The following is a 16,602-nucleotide window of genomic DNA, read 5'->3' as shown; positions in this document are numbered from 1 at the left end:
AAATCCCTCTTGTACTATTTTTCAAAATCTTCAACTCTGCATTTTATCAATTTAAGAATATAATAATAAAATTAGTTAAAGTTACAATAAAAATTAAATGAAAAACACTTTATTTTATACTGTATTTAATCAATTTATGACTATCTCTAACGTGACTCAGCGGATTAATTGTTAAGTAAATCCTCGTTGTTGTACTTGATTATATAGTACTAATTTTATACTACTAATATGCATAAGTATATAGTACAAAAGTCAATGCAGCAATAAATTTTGTTATCCCAACGTTTCATGAGTAATTAATGAATATTTAACTCAGCATGTACAGGAACACTGTCATATTGAAAATGAAAAATGTTTTGGAGACATAATGTCTAAGACATAATGAGGTTAAAGTAGTCATTTTAGATTGTTTTATATTTTTATTTAAATAAATGTTTTGTACATATACCATACTATCCTTGTGCATATAAAAACATTTATTTATATTTAAGAATTTAGGAAAGTTGAGTGTATTTATATGGATGGCTTGATTTAAGCACACAATCTCCAATCTCCAATCTCTCAACCTAAATCGGCTCCATCATTGACTTTAATATTATACTATTTTGTTTAGGAAGTGTACATAAATTTCAAAATTTTAAATACTCCAATGATGCTAAATTTTTGAATTTTTCTTTCTAACTTCAATCACGATTTAAAAAAAAAATCTAATATAATGAATTTAAACTTTATTTAAATAATACATTATACAATTAAATTTTTTAAATTCTAAACTTATAGGTACTTAATAGATTTAATACTCAATCTTAATTTTATTATTACAAATCATTATTGAATCTGGAATTAATATTTATAAAATTAATAAATCAATTTAATTGCTTGAGTTCATAGAGCATCAAAATGAAGATTTGAAATTTATACATGCTTTATTTTATTAATGGACAAAATGTTAGGGAACAACAATTTAAATTTGTATACTAGAATTAAATTGTTACATGGTGTCAAAATAATGTGTTTTAGCTATAGAAATTTAATAGTCATGTTTCACAATTAAGAAATTTCAATTTTTTTATACTATTTCATTTGAATGATAACAATTAGAAATTAAGTGCATATATACACGTTTATGACTTAGAATTTTAATAATTATTTAAAAATAATAATATAATTTGATTCGAATGACTATTACTATTTAGCTGGACGATAATACTAAGAAATTGAGTATGCATATGTATGTAGTCATTTTTATGACTTCAAATTTTAATAATTACTAATAAAACAATTTGATGCAAATGACTATTATCCTTTCATTAGAGGATAACAAGTAGAAATTAAGTATATAACATATGTATACTATTACTATTTTACAATTTAGAATTTTAAACATTATTTATAGAAAAAAAATAATTGATGTGAATGACTATTACTATTTCGTTGAATGATAACACTAACAAATTAAGTATGTATAGTATATACTACATGTAATCATTTTTATGATTTAGAATTGTAATAATTATTTGATACTAATAAAATAATTTGATGAGAATGACTATTACTATTTCGTTGGATGATAATAATTAGAAATTAAGTGCATATATATACACATGTAGTCATTTTTATGACTTAGAATTTTAATATTTATTAAATACTACTAATAAAATAATTTGATGTGAATACTACTACTATTCCGTTGGATGATAACAATTAGAAATGAAGTGCATATATACAAGTAGTCGTTTTTATGACTTATAATTTTAATAATTATTTAAAAATAATACTACAATAATTTGATGCGAATATTATTATTATTTTGTTGGATGATAACACTTAGAAATTAAGTATATCTATACATGTAGCTGTTTTTATGGCTTATAATTTTAATAATTTTTTAATACTACTAATAAAATAATTTGATGTGAATACTATTACTATTTCGTTGGATGATAACAATTAGAAATGAAGTGCATATATACAAGTAGTCGTTTTTATGACTTACTAATTTTAATAATTATTTAAAAATAAAACTACAATAATTTGATGCTAATACTATTACTATTTCGTTGGATGACAATACTTAGAAATTAAGTATATGCATATATGTAGCCGTTTTATGACTTATAATTTTAATAATTTTTTAATCCTAGTAACAAATAACACTAAGAACTTAAATATATATGCATCTAATCATTTTTATAATTTATAATTTTAAGTATTATTTAATAATAGAATAATTAATTGCGCTATTGACTATTAAATGAGTAAATTCAATCGAAAAGCTAATATTTATATTAGTGTTTGTATATAAAAAAATTCTCCATTTTGAGGTAAGCCAATTCAAATACTTTTATATTATGCAATTTTGATGAAAATTATTAAATGACTTAATTATAATTCCCCAAAGTTATTGAAAGCCAGTATTAAAATAGTTAATTTGCTTTCATTTGACTTTCCTTTCAATAATGAAACGGTTACACTACACAACTATTAATTTAATTTCCTCTTATTTGAACTAAGGGTATACTAGGTCATATATAAATTATTCTTATGTCAAAAAAACATAGGGGCATTATGTCATAGAGACATTAAATATATATTTCCAAAAGAACTACTCCCTTCTTCCCGACTAAATTAAGTCGTATTCTTTTTTGGAATGTCCTAACTAAGTTGAGTCATTTCATTTTTTAACTATAGACAAAACATTCAATCATTCTTATTTTACTCCATCACTTACTTTTACTTTATCTACATATCTCCTACTTTTTAACATAATTTCTTAATCTCTATGGCCAAAAGTTTTGACTCAACTTAGTTGGGATGGAGGGAGTAATAAAAACAAGAAAAACAATTTTTATTTTTGTATACTCTCCTCCCACTTTAGCTTGCTTCTTATTCCCTGAAAATTATCCCATCTCAAAAATTGAGAATATAATTATAACATTCTTCTCATTTTACTTCATTCAAACAATTTTTGAAATTTGGTGCTATTTCTTAGTATTATATTCATTTTTTTAGGTTTATAGAAGTAAATAGCAATGTTATAAGTCGAGTAAACTCAGTAAAAATGTCAAATTAATTTGCTTTTTTTATTAAAAAAGTTGGTAAATACCAAAACTGGAATACAAACTCAACATTTTGAATTTTTCTCAATTTTATACTCATATCAGTATATAAACACATCCTTTTTTATGCTTAAAACGACATCGTTTCAATCAATATAACAAATAGGAGTATTATTTTCAACATTAGTAAAAGATATAATTTCAACATGATAACCTTCATTTAATACTTTCATTTTCAAATGTTATCAGTAAAATTTATTACTCCAGTATTCGAGTTATTCAAATCATGTGAGTTAAATAATTACTAATACAATTACTTAATTTTCCTTGTAGATTTTAATAATATAAATACAAAAAAATGGTAAAATGAGTGGGCACTTTTTCGTTCGGACAGACAGACGCCCATTTCATGTACACCTCTCTCTCTTTCTCTCTCACACAAACACAAACCAGCTCGCCGGCGAATAACCTTCACCGGCGGGAGGCTTTCCGATATCAATTCCCTCGCTCCCGCCTCCAATCACTCCACTTACAATTCGCATGTCTGTTCCTCCACCGCTCTCACTACTCCCACACTAGACACACACGCACTAAAAAATGTCGGTGTTCGATGCGGCGTTTCTGAACACGCAGCTGTCGAAGAGGACCTCGATCTTCGGCCTTCACCTCTGGGTCGTCATAGGGATAGTCCTCGGAGCCGTCATTGTGCTCATCCTCTTCCTATTATCTCTCTGCATCACCGCTTCCCGCCGCCGCAGCATCACCGCCAAGGGCAAGGGCAAGATCACCGCCGCCGCCGAGATTACTCCCGTCGTGTCCAAGGAAATCAAGGAGATCGTCTCCGCCGCCGCCGATCACCGCCCAATTGGGCCTCAGGTATAATCATTCCGAGATCCAATTTCTTAATTTTAACTCTAATTTTCAAGGATAGTAATTCAAATCAATCAAATTTGGTTTCAAAACAAAATATTGAATCAAGAAAGTTCCAATTTTTCTCAATTTATTTCATGAAACAACTCCGATTTGAGTCATGTCAATCAAATTTTCAATTTAAATGGTGTTATTATTTTGTGCCATATATGTAATGGATTTTGCCAAAAGTTATAATGAAGTGAGTTACTTTACCTATTCAGTTGTAATTGTTTTGAATTAATGTAATTCATCAAATTGTTGTTTATGTTGCTCTAGACTAATTTGAGAATATTTAATATTTTAGGTTGTTCCGGAGATACAGATAGATATGGGGAAAGTGGAGCACAGGGTGGTGTTTTCTGATAGGGGGGCATCGAGTGGCGAGAGCAGGGCCACGAGTGGGGCCGACACGTGGTCGTTTGGTGGAGGTAGTGGGTCGTTGCCGGAGGTGTCTCATTTGGGATGGGGAAGGTGGTATACTCTGAGGGAACTCGAGGCAGCCTCGAATGGATTGGCAGATGAGAATGTGATCGGGGAAGGTGGATATGGTATTGTTTATTACGGTGTATTGTCTGATAATACGAAGATTGCTATTAAGAACTTGCTCAATAACAAGTGAGATTCTTCTTCTTTTTGCTTCCTACAATTTCAGTTCTTATGGATAACTTTTTCATTTTAGAACTTGCCATATGCTTTTAAAGTGTAGTCCTTCATTTTCATATGCATCTCGGAGTTGGAACATTTGCTCATTTGCATCATTAGTAATTTAGGAACTGCATTTAACAAGTTTTATGTTACATATGTGAATGTATTATATCATTTTGCTTGTCAGCTAAGCAATGGTGAGCCATTATTAAACAGGGGTCAGGCCGAAAAGGAGTTCAAGGTAGAAGTTGATGCAATAGGACGAGTCCGACACAAGAATCTTGTTAGGTTGTATGGCTACTGCGTGGAAGGGGCTTATAGGTATGACTACTTACTCCGTTTTCGCTAGTCAGCGCTTGATTTACACATTTGAGCATCATTTTGTTCTAATGCGCATTTTCTTTCATATAGGATGCTAGTTTATGAATATGTGGATAATGGAAATTTGGACCAGTGGCTTCATGGAGATGTCGGGGAAGTCAGCCCGTTGACATGGGATATCCGCGTGAATATAATTTTAGGAACTGCAAGAGGGTATGTGGTGTAAGATTAGTATGATCTCTTGCATTGTGCACCTTGTTTTTTACAATCTTCAACTCGTCTCTGTGGCAGCTTGGCTTATCTACACGAAGGTCTTGAACCAAAGGTTGTTCACCGTGATATCAAGTCCAGCAACATATTGCTCGACCGTCAATGGTATCCAAAGCTGTCAGATTTCGGGCTTGCTAAGCTCTTGAATTCGGAGAGCTCATATGTGACAACTCGAGTAATGGGAACATTTGGGTTCGTAAACTTGTCCTGATATATCTACGTCTAGCTGAGCTGATTTTCGAAGTTTAATACTAATAATATTCATTCTCCTGCTAGATACGTTGCTCCGGAATATGCTTGCACGGGTATGCTGAACGAGAAGAGTGATATTTATAGCTTCGGGATACTAATTATGGAGGTTATTACCGGAAGAACTCCTGTTGATTATAACCGACCACAGGGAGAGGTAAATCCTAGTAAAATCCAAAGAAACGTCTCATGTGTTTGCGGTTATTGTTTATCTGAAACGACTTTTATTTCATACGCTCACGAGTATATGATTACAGGTTAATCTGGTCGAGTGGCTGAAACTGATGGTTGGAAACAGAAAGTCGGAGGAGGTAGTGGATCCGAAATTGGCTGAAATGCCTGCTTCGAAAGCGCTCAAGCGTCTAATCTTGATAGCCCTTAAATGTGTTGATCCCGACGCCCAGAAGAGGCCAAAAATGGGCCATGTAATACACATGCTCGAATCCGAGGACTTGTTGTCTAATGAGGTATGCCTCAAAACGCATAGGACGAATGGTCCATTGTCCTAATCTTGAGCTTCGTGTTTACTAAAACGTCACCTGAAAATTCAGGAGAAACGGATTGCTCGTGATTCTATGAGCTCCCACCGCGGAGAAAGTCATCGAGGCTCGGAGATGACTAACAAACAAAGCAGTGAAGGTACACCTGATGTTAGTGAAGGAGATAGCAGTATGAACAACCATCACGCATCAACTAGATGGAGATAGTGCACAGATTTGTGGCTTTCTATTTACGAAAAAAAATTATTTAATGTCGTTTAATTCAGTTCCATACATATCTCTATCACCATTTTTTCTATAGTTAGTGCCTAAAGCATTGTTGACTAGCACTTGCGAAATGACTGATTTTTGTAATGAATCCAATTTTATGAAATTATACTTCCCTATGGACTCCCTACTTGTCACAATTTTCCAGCTTTTGATTCATTCATGACTCCTTTGTCATTATTTTTAACTCAAATCGCAACATGTAAATAACTCAACATGAAAAATTATCGGTGACAACCACTATATAAGTACAAAGCTTCCATGACTCGTAAAAGATTGAATATTCAATCTTTTATATGAATATGAATATAGTATAAAATATACACTACATTTTCTCCTTTGGATTACATTTAATTTTGACTAGTATTTTTGGTCATGACTCATGAATAATTTAATATTCATTGTTGGAAAACAAGTCTAGTCAACTATAGTGTAGAAATATATGGTTGAAAGTTGTTCACGGGTAATCTCAAGTTATTCCAGTTAAAAATTCACAGGCAAAGCAAATCCCCAAAGCTTCAAATACAGCAACCTAGCAAAAAATCCAGTCTTTCAAACTGGGTTGCTTCAATTCTTCTCATATTTCCTTCGGATTATAAAGGGTCTCGCGCCTTGTGCTGCTGGCTATGTCGGCTATGTCTAAGGAGTCGAGTGCGGGCGATCACGGTGGGAACAGTTTCCATGGCGTGCCAACACATGGCGGAAGATACACGCAGTACAATTTGTACGGAAATCTCTTCGAAGTTTCTAGAAAGTATGTCCCTCTCAGGCCCGTCGGCCGCGGGGCGTACGGCATTGTCTGGTAATGATCGGGGCGATTTTCTTCTCTGTTGAAATCGAGCTGCTTGATTTGATTTGCTACGAGAATTTTGGTTTTCTGTTGCTTGAGGATTGGGTTTTGTGGTTGATTTTGGTTGTTGACTTACCTCATCATCTATGGTTGACTAGGAAATGTTGATTATTCTGTTGTTGAATGTGATTTGATCAAGTAGGGTTTTTGGTTAATTTGATCGTTGTTGGTTCGATTTCGCGTTGCCTTTGTTGCTTTCTGCTTGGTGGGGTTTTGAATTGATGAAAATGTGAAGGGGGGTAAGAGAAAGGAAGTGCAGAAAATTCATGGAGTTGAGTATGGTGTTGCTTTTGTGCCTTTTGCTTTAGCTGAAGTGAATCGAATGCATTTGAATGGCTTCGGTCTAGGTAAAAATACTGATGCATCGATGTTGAAGTTATAGGAAGTACTACATTTATTATTGTCTCATTCTAGGTGGCGTTAGAGAGCTTGTATATTTTAGCTTGATCAGATTTATATGACGAGGAGCTCTAGCTTTTCTCTCGGATAATCGGGCTTGCTATAACGTGATGCACTTAGTTTGATTGGAAATGGGTAACCGAAAGGCGCAGCTGGTAGTATCATTAAATAATCCGACTCGCATAATTATGCATACGTAGAACATGGGCATGCGTGGAAACTTAGGTTTTTCAAAGAGTAAATAACTAATGAATGATGGTTTTTTCCCAAAAAAGCATATTGACTTACAGAGCAATCTGATGCTCTAACTCTGTAGACTTTAGTTTATGATTGTATACACATTTTTAGTGTATCAGGATTCGCATTGAACCTTTCCTTATATATCCAACGGGCATGTGGCGAATTGATTCTTTTCACAATAGCTCTTGAGTTTCTCTCCAGCTTATTTTTGTGTGGATATTTGTATAATTTTGGGACTCTATTATTGCTTATATTGTTGTTAAACTAGAAGCTTCGAACACGATTTTAGATTTGGTTTTAGAATTAGAATCTGAAAATGTTAGTTTATCATCCTGTTTGCAAAAAATAATCTGATTTTATCAATGATTGAGGGGAATTGAATCTTTTTTACTTGCTTCAGTGCTGCTGTGAACTCCGAGACACGTGAAGAAGTCGCCATTAAGAAGATTGGCAATGCATTTGATAACAGAATTGATGCAAAGAGGACATTACGAGAAATCAAACTTCTACTTCACATGGATCATGATAATGTGAGCATTTTCACCTAAACCCTGTAGACCGTCAGCTCTTCTTTCTCGTATGCATCAGGAGATTCATTTTTCCGGTGGATTTCGGCCATTAGTTCTTCCCATTATGATATTTTCAAGATTTAATTTGACCCTTTATTTCAAGTGCATTTTTGTTCTTTAGATTTGTAATTTTGCGTGTCTTATTGGTTCAATTGTTCATGATGCTCATATTATCATATTGGAATCATCTAACCGAGATGTAAAATAGTTTCAATATTGAATCTAAAGAACAGACTAAGATCGAAATGGATAAAAGAGGAGGTGGCACATTGAGAATTATTTCTATAGCTCTCTAGGTGAACAGGAAAATTGACAGACCTCACTCCCCGAAACGATTAGTTTTTACTTAAGCGATAGTATTACTTAATCAGGGACATATTTCTACAACTTATATAACTAGTCATCACATCTTTGTGAATGTTTTTCGGGCCAGTTCCCTAAATATTTTTATTTTCTTACTTTAACAGGTGATCGCAATTAAAGACATAATACGGCCACCACAGAAGGAGAACTTCAACGATGTCTACATTGTTTATGAACTTATGGACACTGATCTTCACCAGATTATCCGGTCCAACCAACCATTAGCTGACGACCATTGTCGGGTTTGGCCTCGCTTTCTTGTCTCATAGATGAGATCTACTTTGTTCTGTCTTGTACAAATACACTACTAACAACACTTGATGCCTTCGTTATATTTTATTTGTCAAACTTGACTTCAATATACTAGGAACTCAACTGATTCTCGTTTAAAACTTGCAGTATTTCCTTTATCAAATCCTACGGGGACTTAAGTATGTCCATTCTGCAAACGTCTTGCATCGAGATCTTAAACCAAGTAATTTGCTCCTCAATGCTAATTGTGATCTGAAAATTGGAGATTTTGGCCTCGCAAGGACTACATCTGAGACTGATTTCATGACGGAGTATGTTGTCACTCGTTGGTATCGAGCTCCAGAACTGCTCCTGAATTGTTCAGAATACACTGCTGCAATTGATATCTGGTCCGTAGGTTGCATACTCGGTGAGATCATGACAAGACAACCTCTATTTCCCGGAAAAGATTATGTTCACCAATTGAGACTCATCACAGAGGTATTCTTGCTCAAACAGTCCAAAGACACATAAGATTTTAATTGAATATGTTTTTATAGTGCAATATTCGTTGTTATTCATGAAAATCAATATTCCTTCTTTATATGGACAAAAAAATAAAAATATTACTACATGTGCGATTTGTGTGATCAAGCTTTCTTGATATTAGATATCCCTGTACGTTTATTAGCATAATCTGATCTGAGTATCATGACAATTTTTGTCTGCTGATATGGTGGTTATGCTCGAATCTACAAATTCTGGTGGCATAAGCATGAATGATTCTAAATATTCTTGTTTGAGTATAAATCAATTAAGGGCACGATGATATAGTGGTGTTCCAGTAGTTTGGGAAGGCTCTGCAGTAGTATATAACAAGATCGAATATGATTTTAGAAATTGCAACCTTGATATCCCATTCTCATGCATTTTAATTATCAATTAAACTCTTACTCTGTATTCTCTATTTTTAAGTTCTCAGTGTCTGTTTAAATACTGACGCTGTGTCGTCTGTCTTCTTTTTGTGAAGCTAATTGGCTCTCCAGATGATGACAGTCTTGGGTTTCTTAGAAGCAACAATGCCCGAAGATATGTTAGGCAGCTCCCACAGTACCCAAAGCAACAATTTTCTGCTAGATTTTCGAATAGTGATCCTGGAGCTCTGGATTTATTAGAGAAAATGCTTGTGTTTGACCCAAGCAGGCGCATTACAGGTAAAGTTCCCTATTTCAGTAGAAGTATCGTTATGTAACCCTTGTCTATCTAAATATGTTATGATACCTGAATTCTCCAATGAAGTTTATCATAGCTTTATTTCCTTCATCGAAAGATACATTTATAGTTGTGAAGCTGAGAACTTTCTAGAGGCTTCAAATCATCAGAATGTCATATTCTTCTCAGTTTCAAAAAATTGTTGTGTAATCTAAAGAAACCCTCACCTAGGACTAGCAGCGTAGCAGTTTTGTCGAAAATCTTGCTCATAAATCATGATCCGTGATTCCGGTTCCTGTTCCTCTGTTACTATGGTATCATTGAATTGAAGTATGAGATGGTGCCAACTTAAAGACTCGCCTGAAATGTGTGTTCTGTATCTCCCGTTTTGGCAATGCTTGAATGCAATTTAAAAGCTCGATTTTTTATCGAGATAATAGTCATCAACTATGAAACTCTCTTAGTAGATAATTTAACTGAAAGTGGGTTGTTTTTGTTACCCTCACATAAAAGCCAAGTACTTCTTTAAGTTGAATAATGGATCATTAAACCTGTATAACTTAAATTATGTATTCTATGCCTACTCTTGTTTTTGTTTAATCGGATCATCCCGACTCTTTTCTTTAATGCTCATATTTTCTTGATCGCTTGCAGTTAATGAGGCTCTCTGTCATCCATACGTAGCACCCCTTCATAATATCAACGAGGAACCTGTTTGCCCTCAGCCCTTTTCCTTCGACTTTGAGCAGCCATCAGTTACTGAAGAGCACATCAAGGAACTCATATGGAGGGAATCCGTAAGATTCAATCCTGATCCAACTCATTGAAATATGTTATTATGCGTGCTCTCATGTTTGTAGAATCTGTATATCTCACAAATATCCTCTAGATGGAGATATATCGGCATAAAAAGGACTCCTTTTAGGTCATAGCATGTTATTTGCCTGTTTTGTCCTTCGCGTGAATGTTTTTACAGCTGTGCTGAAGTAACATAAACGTACCACCAACTACAATTTGATGTCTTCTGTAATTTTCTGAATGAGATAAATTCAAGATTCCTCGTTTCTGTATGAAATGTTTCATATGAATAACATCATCATAATGCATATGCATTGAGTTCAAGAACTAGGCTATTACAAGTAGTTCTTCACATAGGAGCATTTCTGTAGTTTTAGATCATCGATAGGTAAAGTATCCGTCGGGAAGTCACACGTGACCCATTTGTCTTGTCCCTTATCGGGCAGCAGACTACACGGTTGAGGCACCACCCTACTCGTGACCCCCTTGATCTCACTGCATGTCCACGGATACTTCTTGGCCTTCTTTGCCATCCCAATCGTGACATTGGCCATGCAGATTCCGGTGAAGGGATCACCAGCTATTCCCTCGAGCCTTGCAGCCATTGTCACATTCTCCGCCACCACGTCCCTGTAGTTGATCCCCTTGATCTCTGGTAAATCGTTAGGATCATAGTGACTATCAGCGTGAGATCCGTAGTTCCCCGTCATCCAGAACACCCATTTCATGGTGTGCAGACTCATGCCCTTCACGTATACATCCCTCACATACCCTCCTCTCCCGACCGCCGTTTTTATCCGGACACCCGATTCAGTGTTGACCGCCATTATGTCCTCAGCTCTAACGTCCTCTATCCCACCCGACATTTCACTGCCTAGCGCTATGGCAGCGCTGTAAGGCGAAACGCAAGTGAGGTGCCTGATGATCAGCTGTTTTGTAGGCATACCGTATTTTATACCGTATTCGTCCCAGCCGCTTTTGACTGCTATGCAGTCGTCCCCGGAGACGATGTAGGCGTCCTCTATTCTCGTATTTGTGCAAGAATCTGTTGAGCAATGGATTCATCACTGGTTTTGATGTTTTAGGGAGAATTTTGGTTGGTTGAAGAAAGTGACATTCACATACCTGGATTGATCCCATCCGTATTTGGGGAAGTTACTGGAGCTAGGATTGTGATACCTTTAATTATTATATCACTGCAGTTTTCATAAGGTTTTTAGTTACTTATATGCATATAGTGTGTTTGTGTGTGTGTGTGTGTGTGTGTGAGAGAGAGAGAGAGAGAACCTAGAGTAAACAGGATGGAGATTCCATGAAGGAGAATTGAGAAAGGTGAGATTTGAAATTTGGATTTTTTGTGAATGCATGATTTCAATGAGATAAGGTCTAGTGTATTTTAGTTTTTTCTTGTGAAATTGCTGCCACCAAACTCCACCTTGACCATCAATTGTACCATTCTCACCTGAATATATATATACAACAACAATCACATTCACCCTTCAATAAACACACACACACACACACACTAACATGAACTCTTACCAGTAATTACAACATCAGTGAGATTTGTTCCAAAAATAAGACTGATATACCTCCCTCCTGCTGCATCCCTTCCGTGTCCATACGATGGTAACGGATCCACCACGCCCCACGACTTTATATCCTGAAACACCTCTTACCAACTCAGTTGCGCTATCAAACCAAGCTATTAATTAACCTAGTTGTTGTGTGTGGAAAACTGAGAAGCTTAATGAGTATATGGGATAGATAGATGGATAGATAGATACCTGAGAAGCGAGGAGAATTGCGTGTCTTTGGAGATAGAGAGTGAAATGGCTGGTGAGATTGAAGCTTCCGGTGAGCCATTTACCTGCAGGGACGAACAGCTGTGCCCCACCATCCGATGCATACTTACTCAACTCGTTCACGGCTCTCTGGAAAGCCGCCGTGTTGAGCGTCTTCCCGTTGCCGACCCCTCCGAAATCCAGAATCGATGCGGTGTGACCTCTGCAACTTATTGCTGAAAACTCAACTGACTCTGCAATCCTTCCGTCTCCGGTTGCAAATATCATCAGCACCACCACAACCACCACCATCACATTCATTATCTTAATCACCAATTAATTACCTACACTCATGATTAATCATCATTTTAAAGAGATTTTACCACAATACAATCAATGTATGTGAAAAAAAGCATGTTAAGAAATAAGAAGGTGACAAAGAGGTAATGGAGTGTGTTACTTTTTAAGTGGCGTTGAAGATCGAAGTGAAGTAAGCACATTTATAGATGAATATAATCATCATCATTCATTTGATTTTTAGTCGACTATGTGTATGTATTAAATCAATCTATTGATGTTGAAGTATGCGCGCAGTTGAATTCGCCAATTTTTGTGAAAGGCTAGTAAAAATTCTGTACTCAATCCTGTTGGCTAAAAATTAAATTTTATGCTAAATTCCGAATAAATAAAAATTTGTGTATTTTTTTACCAAGATGTAAACTGAATTTAAAAACAAAATTTATGCAATACATTTACACTTTTTATAGTAGAATTTCCTAGGAACACACAATTTCAATCTCACCGTATAGACATCACACGCACAACACAATAGTAGTCTTTCTTGATAAATTTCCTAGGAGTATTACTCTAAATCCATTATATACTGCTTTGAAAAATAATTTTATTTTTCTATTTTTGATCATTTATAAAAAATAATTGATATCTATTTATGATAACTATTTTTTTTCAATATGATGTGTTACTATTATTAATAACGCTTCAGCCAATTTTTTTTATATCTGTTTTTTTTACCAATTTTAAATTAAACTCGTATCAGCACACTATGAAGACTACTCCATCTGGTCCATATTAACTGTACATTCATCATTTACATCTGGTTCCATTAATGATCCCATTTCACTTTTACTCTCTTTTCCATTCAAAATGATCTCATTCTTGAGTGCAATGAGATTTTAAGTGAAATTATTGAGTGGAGTAAAATAGAGAGAAACAAGATTTATTCCAAAAATAGAAAGTGGTCATCTTAATTGGGACAAAAAAAAATATATATAATCATCATGAATGTGAAGGATGGAGTACTATATTTGATAAATAGAGTATATATTTCACTAACTCTATCTCCCCCTAATACTTTGTCATCATTTACCCTAGGACGAGTTTTAAGAAATGTAATAGAGGTGAATTGAAAAGATTAGTAGAAGATGAGTCATATTTTACTATATTAATTTTATAATAAAATATGATTGAAATTGAGTTAGTTAAATGTGAAGTCTATTATAAATTGATAAAAATAAAATGTGACAATTTTTTAGGAAAAAAATAAAAATAAGTGATAATTTTCGATAGTTTTTAAAACCAGGATTGGGGTGGGTAATTTATTTGTAAAATTTGGAGTACATTTTTTTTTTGGAATTTCAGTTGGAAAGTAGGTTAGAGGGTCCCACTTTTGATATTGGGAGTGGCGCCTCCATATGATCCGTGACCGCCGCCACTTCCATTACTGCCGACATCTATTGCATGTGCCGCACCATACTGCAAATTCTGTGCAGCCTCACCACAGACCAACCTAAAATTTTACAAATAGATCAGCGAAATTAATATTTAGAAAAAGATAAATTGAGCAAATTTATAATACTACCTCGGTAAGTGAAGTATTTTTCTTATTTAACAAGAAATTTTATTAAAATATAAATAAATTTTTAAATGTAGTAGGTAATTAAAAAGAACTATACGAATCTTGTCTAAAATAACTAACAAATTCTACTTATATACTGTATGTGAATGAGAATAAAATTTATTGTCAATAAATGCGTGTGGCTCAAAAGTAAGCTTAGATTATTATTTCGTCACTTAAAAAGAAAAAAAATGAATAGGTAATTAGAATTGATTTAATGAAGAAAAGAAATAAGTACATCCACACTTATCTAGTGAATGACTGCGATGATACATGATAATTCTAAGTAAGAATGTCTTCTTGATTCCATTGCCTTAGCTTCACGCATTAAAAGATATAGGTGTACGTTCACAAATATATTGGTATTGTTTTTATATCAAGATTAGTAAATGTCTAGAATAAAAATATTTTCGGAATATTTCTATAAGTTAATAGTATTTATTTATATTCTAAGTTGAAATTTATCAATGTATGTTGACAAAGTTTTAGGTCTACTATGCATTTTGATTTTTGAGGTTCGAGTGCTAATGTATATAGCAATTTTGTTTTTTTTTTCCACTAGGCAACTTCTTTATTTATCGAAGGTATCTTTACATAAGAAATTATGTTCCATGACAACAATTGATACACCATTTTTTTCCTCTTCCATATTTATGGTATCATTCAAGAGTGCTATTGGTTCTACTAATAGATTATTTGTGAGAGAGACTCTATTTCTGACAATGGCTTGATACCATTAAGCTACAAGATGTTATTACTCTAAATTTAGCACAAATAAGCATATAGAAACTCTTAAAAGTGCTAATGCTATTGCCATTACAACAATATAAGTCATATGCATCAAGTACTTCTAAGTAAATCTGATATTAAGTAACAACGGCAGAAAAGAAATCAATCGCGGACGAATAAAGTATAACAAATAATTACAAAAATAATTTAAGGAAACCTAATTTAAAGAAGGAAATGAAATCGAGCTATTAATTCCCACCATGTATCCATCAAAGGGTGTTGGGAAGAGTTTTTGGCAATTATTCCTTGTTTATGAAGAAATAAGACATCCATGGGGCATTAGACAATTTAGACTTAGTACTTTCATTAGATCTAATTGTTTCTTCGAGGTTTAGGCCATCGATGTTGCAAAAACTTGTAACTTGAGCCACCAAGATTCAATAGCTATGGCAAGTCTAATTTAAACTTATATATTTTTAAGTGAGGTGCACTATAATAATTTCAGTATAAAATGGTACTCTTATTACCCATTAATTTGATCCATTATGTCTATTTACATCATACATATGTACTCCATAGATTCTAAAAGTCGGGTGGTATTACTAAATTAATAAACGAACACTAATCACATTAATTTACTTCATTGTTTTCATGCTTTTAAACTATTCAAACTGAAAATTCAATAAAGGTTGTAGACTTGTAGTTAAAAGGTTGGTGCTGTCACAACTTATTGCAAATTAAACGCAACACTGGAAATTTTCTTTTTATTTTTTGTATAATAGGCTTATTTATATTGAATATTTTTTTTATTTAAATATTGTAAAATTTAGTTAGATTCATGAATAAAAATTGTGGTTTATATGCATCGGATATTGGAATGAAACTCAACAAATTTTCATTTTTTTTCTTTTTGATGTATAGTAGATTAATTTATTTTAAAATGAATTAAATTTTCACTTATACAGATTACTTTTTACTTAAAAATAGTTACCAATTCTAATTATCATATCATCTATTATAGTAGTAGGATTTACGTTTTTGTTTAATATTATCTAGCCAAGTTTTCTTGAGTTGGTACTCCCTCCGTCCCAAGGAAAATGACCCCGTCCTTGAGCGGCACGAGATTTTATGCAACTTTATTTTGTGTGTTAAGTGGAGAGAATAAAGTAAGATAGATAAAATAAAGTAGATATAAAAGTGTTTCCATTTCCTGTAATGGGTCATCTTGGTTGAGACAAACCAAAAAAGAAAAGTGAGTCATCTTCGGTAGGACGGAGTATAACGCCCCA

General features: G+C 33.8%; 3 protein-coding genes across 3 annotated transcripts; 2 read left to right on the top strand and 1 right to left on the bottom strand.

Moving 5' to 3' along the window:
* The first annotated feature begins 3,449 nt into the window (after positions 1 to 3,449).
* On the top strand, positions 3,450 to 6,342 carry LOC121765678 (probable serine/threonine-protein kinase At1g01540). Its single transcript, XM_042161886.1, has 8 exons — positions 3,450 to 3,935; positions 4,276 to 4,586; positions 4,833 to 4,937; positions 5,028 to 5,150; positions 5,229 to 5,399; positions 5,484 to 5,613; positions 5,714 to 5,923; positions 6,008 to 6,342. The coding sequence occupies exons 1-8, from the start codon at positions 3,657 to 3,659 to the stop codon at positions 6,161 to 6,163; spliced, it is 1,485 nt and encodes a 494-aa protein (XP_042017820.1). The 5' UTR covers positions 3,450 to 3,656; the 3' UTR covers positions 6,164 to 6,342.
* Positions 6,343 to 6,690: 348 nt separating this feature from the next.
* Positions 6,691 to 11,157, top strand: LOC121766010 (mitogen-activated protein kinase homolog MMK2-like). Its single transcript, XM_042162341.1, has 6 exons — positions 6,691 to 7,025; positions 8,113 to 8,242; positions 8,749 to 8,886; positions 9,044 to 9,376; positions 9,906 to 10,089; positions 10,742 to 11,157. Exons 1-6 carry the CDS (start codon positions 6,850 to 6,852, stop codon positions 10,912 to 10,914), a joined length of 1,134 nt encoding a protein of 377 aa, XP_042018275.1. The 5' UTR covers positions 6,691 to 6,849; the 3' UTR covers positions 10,915 to 11,157.
* LOC121766009 (probable polygalacturonase) lies at positions 11,127 to 13,129 on the bottom strand. Its single transcript, XM_042162340.1, has 5 exons — positions 12,673 to 13,129; positions 12,428 to 12,548; positions 12,173 to 12,347; positions 12,011 to 12,081; positions 11,127 to 11,930 (listed from the first exon to the last, which is right to left on the bottom strand). The coding sequence occupies exons 1-5, from the start codon at positions 12,988 to 12,990 to the stop codon at positions 11,221 to 11,223; spliced, it is 1,395 nt and encodes a 464-aa protein (XP_042018274.1). The 5' UTR covers positions 12,991 to 13,129; the 3' UTR covers positions 11,127 to 11,220.
* Between the last annotated feature and the right edge of the window lie 3,473 nt (positions 13,130 to 16,602).

Source organism: Salvia splendens, chromosome 14 (genome assembly GCF_004379255.2).
Source record: "Salvia splendens isolate huo1 chromosome 14, SspV2, whole genome shotgun sequence".
Lineage (NCBI taxonomy): Eukaryota > Viridiplantae > Streptophyta > Magnoliopsida > Lamiales > Lamiaceae > Salvia > Salvia splendens.
Note: the sequence above shows the minus strand (reverse complement) of the source record. Positions and strands in the feature narration are given on the sequence as shown.

Bases quoted from the DNA above. Each gene is read 5' to 3' on its own strand.
- LOC121766009 (XM_042162340.1), bottom strand. From the start codon at position 12,990: ATGAATGTGATGGTGGTGGTTGTGGTGGTGCTGATGATATTTGCAACC. The intron at 12,348-12,427 runs GTAAGAGTTCAT...ATATATATTCAG, and splicing joins CACTGATGTTGTAATTACTG to GTGAGAATGGTACAATTGAT. The intron at 12,082-12,172 runs GTTCTCTCTCTC...TGAAAACTGCAG, and splicing joins CTCCATCCTGTTTACTCTAG to TGATATAATAATTAAAGGTA.
- LOC121766010 (XM_042162341.1), top strand. From the start codon at position 6,850: ATGTCGGCTATGTCTAAGGAGTCGAGTGCGGGCGATCACGGTGGGAAC. The intron at 8,243-8,748 runs GTGAGCATTTTC...TTACTTTAACAG, and splicing joins TTCACATGGATCATGATAAT to GTGATCGCAATTAAAGACAT. The intron at 9,377-9,905 runs GTATTCTTGCTC...CTTTTTGTGAAG, and splicing joins AATTGAGACTCATCACAGAG to CTAATTGGCTCTCCAGATGA.
- LOC121765678 (XM_042161886.1), top strand. From the start codon at position 3,657: ATGTCGGTGTTCGATGCGGCGTTTCTGAACACGCAGCTGTCGAAGAGG. The intron at 4,938-5,027 runs GTATGACTACTT...TCTTTCATATAG, and splicing joins TGCGTGGAAGGGGCTTATAG to GATGCTAGTTTATGAATATG. The intron at 5,924-6,007 runs GTATGCCTCAAA...CTGAAAATTCAG, and splicing joins AGGACTTGTTGTCTAATGAG to GAGAAACGGATTGCTCGTGA.